This window comes from Passer montanus, unplaced genomic scaffold (genome assembly GCF_014805655.1).
Source record: "Passer montanus isolate IOZ18808 unplaced genomic scaffold, ASM1480565v1 scaffold338, whole genome shotgun sequence".
Lineage (NCBI taxonomy): Eukaryota > Metazoa > Chordata > Aves > Passeriformes > Passeridae > Passer > Passer montanus.
This window is the reverse complement of record NW_024368130.1, coordinates 21247-34426: the sequence shown is the minus strand read 5'-3', so window position 1 is coordinate 34426 and position 13180 is coordinate 21247. Positions and strand designations below refer to the sequence as shown.

Here is a 13180-nt window from a genome sequence, read left to right as displayed (position 1 = left end):
CCCCACGAGCCCAGCGCGGGGCCGGAGCCCAGGCCCGGCCCGGCCGCGGGGGCCACGTCCACGCCCAGGCCAATGTCCAGCTCGGGGCCCAGGGCCGCTCCGGCCGCCAGGCCCACGGCGGAGCCCAGGCCGGGCCCGACGGCGAGGCCGGGGTTTGGTCCTAGGCTGGAATTGTGTCCTAGGCTGGAATTGTGTCCTAGGCTGGGGCTTGGTCCTAGGCTGGGGTTTGGTCCAAGGCCGGGGTTTGGTCCAAGGCCGGGGTTTGGTCCTAGGCCGGGGTTGTGTCCGAGTCCAGAGTTGTGTCCAAGGCCGGGATTGTGTCCCAGTCCAGGATTGTGTCCAAGGCCGGGGTTCTGTCCCAGTCCATGGTTCTGTCCCAGTGCAGGGTTCTGTCCAAGGCTGGCATTATGTCCAAGGCCCGAGTCTTGTCCGAGGCCCAAGTTTTGCCCAAGGCCAGGGTTTGGTCCAAGGCTGGAATTTTGTCCAAGGCTGGGATTGTGTCCAAGGCCGGCGTTGTGTCCGAGTCCAGGATTGTGTCCAAGGCCAGGGTTCTGTCCCAGGCCAGAGTTGTGTCCAATTCCAGAGTTGTGTCCGAGGCCCGGGTTTGGTCCAAGGCCGGAATTTTGTCCAAGGCCGGGGTTTTGTCCGAGTCCAGGATTGTGTCCAATTCCCGGGTTCTGTCCCAGTCCGTTGTTCTGTCCCAGGCCAGGGTTCTGTCCCAGCCCGGAGCTGTGCCCGAGGCCGGGGCTGGCACCGGACGGCAGCGCGGGGCCCGCGTTGGCTCCCAGGGCGGCCCCGACGGTCACTCCGATGTCCGGGGCGATGCCCAGCCCCACGCTGGCCCTGATGGCGCCGCCGGCCAGGCCGGGCCCGATGTTGGCGCCGATGCTGAGGGCCACGCCCGCCCCGATGCCAGCGGTCACTTCGGCCGCGCCGCCCGCCCCGAGCTCGTCCACGTCGGCTCCGGCCGCCACGCCCAGGCCAATGTCCACTCTGAGGCCGCCTGCCACGCCCAGCCCCATGCCGGGCTCCGGGCCCAGGCCGTGGCCGACGTTCGGGGCGACGCCGGGCCCGAGGTCAACGCTGGCCGCAGAGGTGGCCGCGAGGCCGTGTCCGATGCCAGTCCCGAGGTCGGGGTCAATGGTGGCCACAGTGGTGGCCGCAAGGCCGTGTCCGATGGCGGCCCCAAGTCCAGGATCAATGGTGGCCGCAGTGGTGGCTGCAGCGCCGTGTCCGAGGCCGTGTCCGATGGTGGCCCCAAGTCCAGGATCAATGGTGGCCGTGGTGCTGGATCCCAGGCTGTGTCCAATGGTGGCTCCCAGTCCAGGGTCAACGGTGGCCGGGGTGTTGGCTGCCAGGCCGTGTCCAACACCAGGCCCCAGGCCGGGGTCAGGAGTGGCCACAGCGCCGTGTCCGAGGCCGTGTCCAACACCAGGCCCCAGTCCAGGGTCAGCGGCGGCCGCAGCGCCGTGTCCGAGGCCGTGTCCAAGGCCAGGCCCCAGGCTGGGGTCAGCGGCGGCCGCAGCGCCGTGTCCGAGGCCCACGCCGGCTCCAAGGCCGCTGACCGCCAGGCCGATGGCTGCCACGCCGTCGCCCAGGCCGGGCGCCATGGTCAGGTCCAGGCCGGGCCCGAGGTCGCCGCCGGGGAAGTCGAGGCCGGGCCCGAACGGCTCCGGGGGTCCCGGGGGGGCTTCGGCCGCCAGCTGCTGCCGCAGGCACCAGGCCTCGGCCTCGCTGCGGGGGGACACGGGGTCAGCGGGGCTGCGGCCACCGGGGGGGCCCGGGGCGGCCGAGACCGCTGGGCGCTGGGCAGGGACCGCTGGGCAGTGACCACTGACCGCTGGGCACTGGGCAGTGACCACTGACCACTGACCACTGACCGCCGGGCACTGACCTGATGACGAAGTTGTGGGCGAGCAGGGCCGGCCCCTCCGGCCGCAGGCGGGCGTAGACCCACGTCCAGCCCAGGCCGTCCTTGCGCTGCAGCCGAGTGACCACCTCGCCTCGAGCCTCCGGCCCCGCGCCGGCTGCGGGGACACGGGGCGGTCAGCGGGGATGGGGATGGTCAGCGGGGTCAGGGGATGGTCAGTGGGGAGGGGACATGCCAGTGCTGCCCCCCGAGGGTGACGTGGGGGGCCTGCGCCTCTGGGGACACCCAGGGGTGACACTGGGACACCCAGGGGTGCCAGTGCTGCCCCCCGAGCGTGACGTGGGGGTCCTGAGCCTCTGGGGACACCCAGGGGACACTCAGGGACACCCAGGGGTGCCAGTGCTGCCCCCCGAGGGTGACGTGGGGGGCCTGCGCCTCTGGGGACACCCAGGGGTGACACTGGGACACCCAGGGGTGCCAGTGCTGCCCCCCGAGCGTGACGTGGGGGTCCTGAGCCTCTGGGGACACCCAGGGGACACTCAGGGACACCCAGGGGACACCCAGGGGACACTCAAGGACACTCAGGGACACCCAGGGACACCCAGGGAACACCCAGGGGACACCCAGGGACACCCAGGGGACACTCAAGGACACCCAGGGACACCCAGGGGACACTTGGGGACACCCAGGGACACCCAGGGACACTTGGGGACAGCAGGGCACACTGACCGAGGCGCAGGTGCTGGCGGGCCACGTGCCCCAGGTCCTCGGGGTGCAGCAGGCGGTACCAGGAGCGCCCCAGCAGCTCGGCCCGGCCGTAGCCCAGGTGCACCAGGACGCTGCGGACACAGCGGGGGTCACTCGCTGACCAGCAGCGCGGGACCCCCACCCCAGAGACCCCCCGGGAGACCTCCCAGGTGAGACCCAGATGAGACCCAGCTGACCCCCCGGTGACCCCTGTGACCCCCCGTGACCCCCAGTGACCCCACCTGTCGGAGACGTCGAGCAGCGCGAGGTCGCGGCCGTGGCGGCTCTGGAAGGCGGGCAGCAGCAGGCAGTCGGGGCAGGGCCAGGGCGGGGGGTCCAGGGGGGCGCAGAAGGCCACGAAGAGCGCGGGGGCGGCGCCGGGGGGCGCGGGGGGCTCCTGGAAGCGCCCCCGCAGCAGCACCAGCTTGCGGCCGGCGCTGGGGCGGCGCGAGGCGCGCGAGGTGGTGAAGCGGCAGCGGAACAGGCGCTCTGGGGGGAGAGGGGAGAGGTGGGTGCTCTCTTGGGGCTTCTGTCCTGTCCTTCTGTCCTTCTGTCCATCCTTCTTTCTGTCCCTCTGTGCGGCTGTGCATCATTCTGTCCACCCCTCTGTCCCTTTGCCCATCCTTCTGTCTGTCCTGTCCATCCCTCTGTCCATCCTGTCCACCCTTCTGTGCTGCTGTCCATCCCTGTCTGTCCATCCGTCCGCCCCTCTGTGCGGCTGTCCGTCCTGTCTGTCCTTCTGTCTGTCCTGTCCGTCCCTCTGTGCTGCTGTGCATCCTTCTGTCCATCCTCCTCTCTGTCCCTCCGTCCTCCTGTCTGTCCCTCTGTCTGTCCTGTCCTGCTGTTCACCCCTCTGTCCTCCTGTCCATCCCTCTGTCCTTCTGTCCATGCTTCTGTCCACGTCTTTGTCCTTCTGTCCACCCCTCTGTCTCCCCATTCATCCCATCCCTCCCTCTCCTCCTCTCTCAGCCCGGAACCCCACGCCCCCCGGACCCCCGCCCGCTCACCATGGAGTGGCCCAGGTGCTGCGCCACGTTGTCGGTGACCCCGACCAGCTTCCCCTCGCGGGTCACGGCCAGCAGGAAGCCGGGCAGCGAGGCCACCAGGTCGGCGAGCTCCGCTCCCCCCAGCAGCTCCAGGGGCGCCCCCCGGCTCGGGCCTGGCGTGGGGACACGCGGGGACAGCGCTCAGAGCCCGCCCGGCCCCGGAGCGTCACCCACGGAGCCCCCGCTGGCGGCCGGAGCCCTCCCGGTGTGCGGCCGGCTCGGTCCCGGTCCCTGTCACTGTCCCGGTCCCCGGCTCCTGTCCCTCTCCCTGTCCCGGTTCCTGTGACTGTCCCGGCTTCTGTCCCTGTCACCAATTCCCGATCCCGGTCCTGTCCCCAGTCCCTGTCCCCGATCCCGATCCCGATCCCTGTCACAGATCCTGGTCCCTGTCCCGGTCCCCGTGTCCCTGTCCCCCGTTCCCGGTCCCTGTCACCAATCCCAGCCCCTGTCACCGGTCCCGGTCCCGCTGCCCCGCCCGGTCCCTGCACTCTCCGCGGTGCTGAACGGGAACCTCCGGCCGCTCTCCGCGGTGCTGAACGGCTCCGGTCCCTGTCCCTGTCCCTGTCCCTGTCCCTGTCCCTGTCCCTGTCGCTGTCCCCGTCCCCGATCCCGGTCCCCGTCCCGGTCCCCGTCCCTGTCCCGCTCCCAGCCCGGTCCCTGCCAGACGCCGGTGGCTGCTGCCAGCCCCGTGCCATCCCCGGTCCCTTCCCGGCGCCATCCCTGGTCCCTTCCCGGTGCCACCCCCGGTCCCTTCCCGGCGCCATTCCCGGGTCGATCCCGGCTCCATCCCCGGTCCCCGGTCCCATCCCTGGTGCGGGTCCCACCCCGGTGCTGTTCCCCACTCAATCCCGGTCGTCCCTGTCCCTGTCCCTGTCCCTGTCCCTGTCGCTGTCCCGGTCCCTGTCCCCGATCCCGGTCCCCGTCCCCGTCCCGCTCCCAGCCCGGTCCCTGCCAGACGCCGGTGGCTGCTGCCAGCCCCGTCTCATCCCCGGTCCCTTCCCGGCGCCATCCCTGGTCCCTTCCCGGTGCCACCCCCGGTCCCTTCCCGGCGCCATTCCCGGGTCGATCCCGGCTCCATCCCCGGTCCCCGGTCCCATCCCTGGTGCGGGTCCCACCCCGGTGCTGTTCCCCACTCAATCCCGGTCCCCGGTCCCTTCCCGGTGCCGTTCCCGGCTCCGTCCCCGCTCCTGCTCTAACCCTGTTCCATCCCCGCTCCCGCCGCATCCCCGCTCCCTCTCCCGGCTCCATCCCTTTCCCTGCTCCATTCCCGGTTCTGTCCCCGCTCCGGTCCCATCCCCGCTCCATCCCGGTCCCTCTCCTGGCTCCATCCCGGCTCCGTCCCGATCCTTCCCCGTTCCTATCCCCGCTCCATCCCCGGTGCTGTCCCTGGTCCTGCTCCATCCCCGCTGCATTCCCGGTTCTGTCCCCGTACCCATCCGATCCCCGCTCCATCCCTGTCCCTGTCCCCATCCCGCCGGTCCCCGCTCCATCCCCACTCCTTCCCCGGTCCCATCCCCGGTCTCGCTCCATCCCCGCTCCGTTCCCGTCCCCGCTCCGCTCCCATCCCTGCTCCATCCTGTCCCCGGTCTCCGCTCCTTCCCCGCTCCATCCCCGGTGCTGTCCCTGGTCCTGATCCATCCCCGCTCCCATCCCTGCTCCATCCCGGTCCCCGCTCCGGTCCCATTCCCGTTCCCGGTCCCATCCCCGGTTCTGTCCCTGGTCCTGATCCATCCCCGCTCCATCCCGGTCCCGTCCCCGTCCCCATCCCCGCTCCCATCCCTGTTCCTTCCTCGCTCCATCCCGGTCCCATCCCCGGTCCCCGTCCCCGCTCCGTTCCCGGTCCCGGTGCCATCCCGGTCCCCGCTCCGGTCCCATTCCCGTTCCCGGTCCCATCCCCGGTTCTGTCCCTGGTCCTGATCCATCCCCGCTCCATCCCCGCTCCATCCCGGTCCCATCCCCGGTCCCCGTCCCCGCTCCGGTCCCGTTCCCGGTCCCATCCCCGCTCCGTCCCCGTCCCCGCTCCGTTCCCGGTGCCGTCCCCGCGCCGTGCCGCACCTGGGCGCAGGCAGGCTCCCTTGCGGGTGTAGATGCAGGCGAGCGCCATGACGTGCAGGTAGGAGAGGCGCGGCCGGTCGCCGTCGGGCAGCGGCAGCAGGTCGCGCAGGGCGCGGATCTGGGCGTTGATCTGGTCCCGGCGCGCCTTGGAGGCGCCCTTGGTGGAGCGGAGCATCCTCCCCGCTCCCATCCCTGCTCCATCCTGTCCCCGGTCTCCGCTCCTTCCCCGCTCCATCCCCGGTGCTGTCCCTGGTCCTGATCCATCCCCGCTCCCATCCCTGCTCCATCCCGGTCCCCGCTCCGGTCCCATTCCCGTTCCCGGTCCCATCCCCGGTTCTGTCCCTGGTCCTGATCCATCCCCGCTCCATCCCGGTCCCGTCCCCGTCCCCATCCCCGCTCCCATCCCTGTTCCTTCCTCGCTCCATCCCGGTCCCATCCCCGGTCCCCGTCCCCGCTCCGTTCCCGGTCCCGGTGCCGGTGCCGTCCCCGCGCCGTGCCGCACCTGGGCGCAGGCAGGCTCCCTTGCGGGTGTAGATGCAGGCGAGCGCCATGACGTGCAGGTAGGAGAGGCGCGGCCGGTCGCCGTCGGGCAGCGGCAGCAGGTCGCGCAGGGCGCGGATCTGGGCGTTGATCTGGTCCCGGCGCGCCTTGGAGGCGCCCTTGGTGGAGCGGAGCATCCTCCGCCCGCGCCGCCGCCCGCGGCCGCCGCTTTATGCGGGCCCGGCCCCGCGTCAGCGCCGCGTCACCGGCGCCGCCCCCCAAGGGAGGGAGGGAACGGTCCGTGGGGAGAGGGAGGGGTCAGTTGGGGGCTTGGAGTGACCACAGCGGGGTCAGCGTGACCGGAGGGCTCTGGACTGACCACAGGGGGCTCAGAGTGACCCCGGGGGGGTCGGAGTGACCACGGGAGGGTCAGAGTGACCACAGCGGGCTCAGAGTGACCACAGGGGTCTCAGAGTGACCACAGGGGGCTCAGAGTGACCACGGGAGGTTCAGAGTGACCACGGGGGGCTCAGAGTGACCACGGGGGTCTCAGAGTGACCACAGGGGGGGTCAGAGTGACCACGGGGGTCTCAGAGTGACCACAGCGGGGTCAGCCGGGACCCCTCCCCAGTAACGAACCCCACGCGGCTCTGAGGGAGGAGCTCTTTATTTGGGGGGGTCCCCCCAGGTTCTGGGGTCCCCCCGAGGTTTGGGGTGGTTCTGGGGGGTCCCCCCGAGTTTTTGGCATCCCCTCAGATTTGGGTTTTTTTGGGGGTCCCCCTCAGGGCTTGGGGGTGTTTTTGGGGTGGGTCCCCCCAGTTTTGGGGGTCCCGTGGGGTTTTTGGGGGGGGGTCCCCTCCGATTTGGGTTTTTTTGGGGGTCCCCCTCAGGGCTTGGGGGTGTTTTTGGGGTGGGTCCCCCCAGTTTTGGGGGTCCCGTGGGGTTTTTGGGGGGGGGTCCCCTCCGATTTGGGTTTTTTTGGGGGTCCCCCTCAGGGCTTGGGGGTGTTTTTGGGGTGGGTCCCCCCAGTTTTGGGGGTCCCGTGGGGTTTTTGGGGGGGGGTCCCCTCCGATTTGGGTTTTTTTGGGGGTCCCCCTCAGGTTTTTAGATGTTTTGGGGTCCCCCCCCGGGTTTTTGGGGGTCCCCTCAGATTTGGGGTGTTTTTTGGGGGGGGTCCCCCCAGGTTTTTGGGGTGTTTTTGGGGGGGGGGGTCCCCTCCGATTTGGGTTTTTTTGGGGGTCCCCCTCAGGTTTTTAGATATTTTGGGGTCCCCCCCCAGGTTTTTGGGGTGTTTTTGGGGGGGGGGGTCCCCTCCGATTTGGGTTTTTTTGGGGGTCCCCCTCAGGTTTTTAGATATTTTGGGGTCCCCCCCCAGGTTTTTGGGGTGTATTTGGGGGGGGGGTCCCCTCAGATTTTCACATTATTTTGGGGGTCCTCTCAGGCTTGAGGTGTTTTTGGGGATCCCCCTCAGGGTTTTTGAGGTGTTTTTTGGGTGTTTTTTGGGTGTTTTTGGGGTGTTTTTGGGGGGGGGGGTCCCGTCAGATTTTCACATTATTTTGGGGGTCCTCTCAGGCTTGAGGTGTTTTTGGGGATCCCCCTCAGAGTTTTTTGGGGTGGTTTTGGGTGTTTTTGGGGTGTTTTTGGGGTCACTTCCTCCCGGCCGCCCCCTGGTCCTCCTGGCCGCCAGGGGGCGCTGCGGCCGCCTGCAGCTCCCGGCGGCGCCGCTGGACCTCGGCCACGGCCTGGGGGGTCAGCCTGGGGGTCAGAGGGCAAAGGTCAGCCTGGACAGGGGCCAAAGGGCAGCCGGGGTCAGTTGGGGTTGGTTTGGGGCTTGGTTTTGGGGCTCTTTGGGGCTGTTCTGGGAACGTTTTGGGGGATCAGGGTGGATTTGGGAGCGTTTTTGGTGCTGCCTGGGGCAGTTTTTGGGGATCTCAGGCTCAGTTTGGGGCTCTCAGGGTCACTCTGGGGGTCTCAGGGTGACTTTGGGGGGGTCTGAGGGTCATTTTTGGGGTCTCAGGCTCAGTTTTGGGGGTCTCAGAGTGACTTTGGGGGGCCTCAGGCTCAGTTTCAGGGTCAGTTTCAAAGGAGTTTGGGGGTCTCAGGGTCAGTTTTTGGGGTCTCAGGCTCAGTTTCAGGTCACTTTGGGGGTCTCAGGGTCAGTTTTGGGGGGTCTCAGGGTCAGTTTCAGGTCAGTTTTGGGGTCTCAGGGTCAGTTTTTGGGGTCTCAGGGTCAGTTTGGGGGTCTCAGGGTCAGTTTGGGGGTCCCAGGGTCAGTTTCAGGTCAGTTTTGGGGTCTGAGGCTCATTTTTGGGGTCTCAGGGTCACTTTGGGGGTCTCAGGCTCAGTTTCAGGTGACTTTGGGGGTCTCAGGGTCAGTTTGGGGGTCTCTCCCACCTGGGCACCACGAGCAGGCCGAGGCTGCGGGCAGAGCCCACCAGGGAGCCCACCAGGGCGGGCAGGGCCGTGCCCCGGGTGCCCACCGCAGGGTCCCTCTGCTTGGCCACGGCCACCTCGAAGAGCTGCGCCAGGGACACCACGCCGGCCGCCTCGTGCCCTGAGGGGACCCAAAATCCATCAAAATACACCCAAAACCCACCCAGGGACACCGCGCCGGCCGCCTCGTGCCCTGAGGGGACCAAAATCACTGAAAAGAAGTAGGAGGTGGGGGGAGTCCCGATGGTCAGCGAGTAGGTCCGGTCAGGCTGGGGGGACACCGGGGGGGTCACGGGGGGGTCCCGGTGCCCCGGGGGGGTCCCGGTGCCCCCCTCCCCCCCACTCACATGCACGAGCAGCCGGACCCTCAGGGGGACCCCGGGCTTGATGTCGCGGGTGCGCTCGTTGAAGTCCTTGCAGAAGGCGGCGATGGAGACCCCGCGCTGAGGAAGAACCGGGGAGGGGTCGGCTCGGCTCGGGACAAACCGAAACCCCCCCGGTTCCTCACGGAACTCCCCGCACCTGGCCCAGCACCGGCCCCAGCGGCGGCCCCGGCGCGGCGCCCCCGGCCGGGATGAGGATGCGGACGGGCCTCGGGGCCGCCCCCCGGCCCGAGCGGGCCCAAAATACACCCAAAATCCATCAAAATACACCCAAAATCCCCCAAAATACACCCAAAACCCACCCAGGGACACCACGCCGGCCGCCTCGTGCCCTGGAGGGGACCAAAATCACTCAAAATACACCCAAAATCACTCAAAATACACCCAAAATCCCCCCAGGGACACCACGCCGGCCGCCTCGTGGCCTGGAGGGACCCAAAATCCATCAAAATACACCCAAAATCCATCAAAATACACCCAAAACCCACCCAGGGACACCACGCCGGCCGCCTCGTGCCCTGAGGGGACCCAAATCTGCTCAAAATCACTCAAAATACACCCAAAACCCACCCAGGGACCCCAAATCCACCACAGGACCCCCAAACTCCCCCCCAGGACCCCAAAATTCCCCCCCAGGACCCCAAATTCCCCTCAGGACCCCAGGCGCAGGAAGCGGCCGTGGCGGGAGGGGTCCGAGGGGTCCCCGTCGGGGTGAACCTGAGGGGGGACACGGGCAGGGAGGGGTCCCCGAGAGCGGGAACCCCCCCCGGGACAGCTGGGGAGACCCCCGGAAAGTTTGGGGTGTGAGGGAGGGGGGGAAACGGGTGGGGAAGGGTCCCCAAAATACGGGACACCCCCCCCGAGACACTTGGTAGGGTCCGAGTGGTCCCGTGAGGGGTGACAATGGCCGGGGGGGTGACAGTGACCATGGGGGGGTCCCCAAAACACGGGACCCCCCCTCGGACATCTGGGGACACCCCGGGACACCTGGGGACACCCCCCGCAAAGTTTGGGGTGTGAGGGAGGGGGGAAAACGGGTGGGGAGGGGTCCCCAAAATACGGGACACCCCCCTCGAGAAACTTGGTACGGTCCGAGGGTGGGGAGGGGTCCCCAAAATACGGGACACCCCCCCGAGGCACTTGGTACGGTCCGAGGGGGTCCCCAGTGCTCCCAGTCCCTCCCAGTCCCTCCCAGTCTGTCCCAGTTTGTCCCAGTTTAGCCCAGTTCCATTTTAATCCCCGAACCTCCCATTTCTGTCCCTCCCGCTGCCATTTTTGACCCCAAAATCTCAGTTTTCCACCCCAAAATCACCGGGTTTTGCCCCAAAATCGCCATTTTTTTCCCCAAAATCCCCATTTCCCTCCCCCCAGTCCCTCCCAGTCCCTCCCAGTTTGTCCCAGTTCCATTTTCACCCCCAAACCTCCCATTTCTGTCCGTCCCAGTGCCATTTTTGTCCCTAGAATCACCATTTTTGGCCCCAAAATCCCCATTCCCCCCCCAAAATCCCCATTCCCCCCCTCCCAGTCCCTCCCAGTCCCTCCCAGTCCCTCCCAGTTTAACCCAGTTCCATTTTCACCCCCAAACCTCCCATTTCTGTCCCTCCCGGTGCCATTTCTGTCCCTAGAATCACCATTTTTGGCCCCAAATGGGGGGGTCCCGGGGGGCCGGTTTGGGGCTCGGTGACGTCATGGGCGCGGCGCCGCGGTGACGTCACGGGCGCGCCGGGTGAGAGCGCCCCCTGGCGGCGCTAACGGGGGACAAAAAATGACAAAAAATGACAATAAAAGTGACAAAAGTGACAATAAAAGTGACAATAAATGCCAAAAATTGACATTAAGGTGACGTTAAATGACAATAAATGACAATAAGTGACAATAAATGCCAATAAATTACATTTTGCAGTGGCTGCTGCTGGCGCTGGCGCTGTCAGTGACACAGGGTGTGTCAGTGACACTCAGGCTGCTGTTACGATGACAATAAGTGACAATAAATTACAATAAATGCCATTTTTATATAATTTTTCAGTGGCTGCTGTTGGCGCTGGCACTGTCAGTGACACTGGGTGTGTCAGGGTGGCACTGAGGGTCACTCAGGCTGCTGTTAAGATGCCAATAGATGCCAATAAATTACAATAAATTACAATAAATTACCGCTAACGGGGGACAAAAAATGACAAAAAATGACAATAAAAGTGACAAAAGTGACAATAAAAGTGACAATAAATGACAATAATTGACATTAAGGTGACGTTAAGTGACAATGAGTGACAATAAATGCCAATAAGTGCCAATAAATGATAATTAATTATAATTCCCAGTGGCTGCTGCTGGCGCTGGCGCTGTCAGTGTCACTGGGTGTCACAGGGTGACACTGAGGGTCACTCAGGCTGCTGTTACGATGCCAATAAATGCCAATAAATGATAATTAACTCTAATTTTCAGTGGCTGCTGCTGGCGCTGGCGCTGTCAGTGACACTGGGTGTGTCAGTGACACTCAGGGTGCTGTTAAGATGCCAATAAATGCCAATAAATGACAATAAATGCCATTTTTATATAATTTTTAGTGGCTGCTGCTGGCGCTGGCGCTGTCAGTGACACTGGGTGTGTCAGGGTGGCACTCAGGGATACTGAGGGTCACTCAGGGTGCTGTTAAGGTCTCATTAAGGTCTCATTAAGTGCCAATAAATGATAATTAATTACATTTGCAGTGGCTGCTGCTGGCGCTGGCGCTGTCGGTGACACAGGGTGTGTCAGGGTGACACTCAGGGTGCTGTTAAGATGCCAATAGATGCCAATAAATGCCAATAAATTACATTTTTATATAATTTTTCAGTGGCTGCTGCTGGCGCTGGCGCTGGCGCTGCCCCCCGAGCGCCCCCTGGCGGCCGAGCCGCGCAAGGTGCAGATCGGGGTCCGGAGGCGGCCGGAGAGGTGTGGGGAGAGATCCCGGAGAGGGGATGTGCTCACGTTACATTACACGGTACAAACTGGGTAAACTGGGATGGACTGGGAGCGGTGCGGGGAGAGATCCCGGAGGGGGGACGTGTTAACGCTCCATTATACGGTACAAACTGGGTAAACTGGGGATACTGGGATGGACTGGGAGCGGTGCGGGGAGAGATCCCGGAGGGGGGACGTGTTAACGCTCCATTATACGGTACAAACTGGGTAAACTGGGGATACTGGGATGGACTGGGAGCGGTGCGGGGAGAGATCCCGGAGGGGGGACGTGTTAACGCTCCATTATACGGTACAAACTGGGTAAACTGGGGATACTGGGATGGACTGGGAGCGGTGCGGGGAGAGATCCCGGAGGGGGGACGTGTTAACGCTCCATTATACGGTACAAACTGGGTAAACTGGGGATACTGGGATGGACTGGGAGCGGTGCGGGGAGAGATCCCGGAGGGGGGACGTGTTAACGCTCCATTATACGGTACAAACTGGGTAAACTGGGGATACTGGGATGGACTGGGAGCGCTGCGGGGAGAGGAGCCGGAGGGGGGATGTACTGACACTGCATTACACGGTATGGACTGGGTAAACTGGGTAAACTGGGATGGACTGGGAGCGGTGTGGGGAGAGGAGCNGTGACCCTGAGTGACCAGTGAGTGACCCTGAGTGACCACTGAGTGACCCTGAGTGACCCTGAGTGACCCCTGAGTGACCACTGAGTGACCCCTGAGTGACCACTGACCCCTGAGTGACCCCTGACCCCTGACCTGGAGCCCTGGGAGGGGCACTGGGACCCTCAGAAAGGGGGGAGGGGAAATCCCCGGATTTTGGGGGGAATTCCCGGGATTTTGGGGTGAATTCTGGGGGGAATTCCCGGGATTTTGGGACTGAAATTTTGGGGGGAATTCCCGGGATTTTGGGGGGAAATTCCCAGGATTTTTGGGGGGAATTCCCAGGGTTTTGGGACTCCAGGAATTTGGGGTGAATTTTGGGGTGAATTCCCGGGATTTTGGGGTGGATTTTGGGGTGAATTTGTGGGATTTTGGCCCCCAGGATGTGCGAGGGGGAGAAGAGGAAACTCGCGATCCCCCCGGAGCTGGGTGAGACCCAAAAACCGCCCCCAAAATGGGGGAAAAACCCAAAATTTGGGGGAAATCCCAAAAACGGGGGGAGGGGAGACCCTAAAATGGGGGGAGGGGGGAAAAAACCCG

At 65.1% G+C, this 13180-nt stretch overlaps 4 protein-coding genes and 1 long non-coding RNA gene across 5 annotated transcripts in view; 2 read left to right on the top strand and 3 right to left on the bottom strand.

The window, feature by feature from the left end:
• LOC120505249 (elastin-like) overlaps positions 1-1610 on the bottom strand; it is a 6640-nt gene extending 5030 nt beyond the window's left edge. Inside the window, exon 1 of the mRNA XM_039715560.1 lies at positions 7-1610. Coding sequence (XP_039571494.1) covers positions 7-1610 — 1604 coding nt within the window. The remainder of the gene's footprint in view (positions 1-6) is intronic.
• Positions 1479-5893, bottom strand: LOC120505244 (translation initiation factor IF-2-like). Its single transcript, XM_039715556.1, has 6 exons — positions 5719-5893; positions 3625-3776; positions 2860-3106; positions 2600-2709; positions 1895-2027; positions 1479-1734 (listed from the first exon to the last, which is right to left on the bottom strand). The coding sequence occupies exons 1-6, from the start codon at positions 5891-5893 to the stop codon at positions 1613-1615; spliced, it is 939 nt and encodes a 312-aa protein (XP_039571490.1). The 3' UTR covers positions 1479-1612.
• A 1422-nt stretch (positions 5894-7315) lies between these two features.
• Positions 7316-7664, top strand: LOC120505245. The gene is made up of 2 exons (XR_005628196.1): positions 7316-7381; positions 7574-7664. It is a non-coding gene; the product is annotated as an uncharacterized LOC120505245 (long non-coding RNA).
• A 156-nt stretch (positions 7665-7820) lies between these two features.
• On the bottom strand, positions 7821-9255 carry MRPL11 (mitochondrial ribosomal protein L11; the record flags this gene model as incomplete). Its single annotated transcript, XM_039715559.1, has 4 exons — positions 7821-7953; positions 8593-8900; positions 8979-9074; positions 9154-9255. Coding segments are annotated over 4 exons (615 nt in total), but the record flags the coding sequence as incomplete, so codon positions are not given.
• Positions 9256-11802: 2547 nt separating this feature from the next.
• LOC120505247 (peptidyl-prolyl cis-trans isomerase FKBP2-like) overlaps positions 11803-13180 on the top strand; it is a 4519-nt gene continuing 3141 nt past the window's right edge. The window contains 2 exon segments of the mRNA XM_039715558.1: positions 11803-12029; positions 12586-12604. Of these exon segments, the coding sequence (XP_039571492.1) occupies positions 11803-12029; positions 12586-12604 (246 nt within the window).

Excerpts from the sequence above, each read along its gene's own strand:
- LOC120505244 (XM_039715556.1), bottom strand. The coding sequence starts at position 5,893 with ATGCTCCGCTCCACCAAGGGCGCCTCCAAGGCGCGCCGGGACCAGATC. Across the intron at positions 3,777-5,718 it reads GGGAGCCTGCCTGCGCCCAG|GCCCGAGCCGGGGGGCGCCC; the intron begins GTGCGGCACGGC and ends TCCCCACGCCAG. Across the intron at positions 1,735-1,894 it reads GCCCACAACTTCGTCATCAG|CGAGGCCGAGGCCTGGTGCC; the intron begins GTCAGTGCCCGG and ends GTCCCCCCGCAG.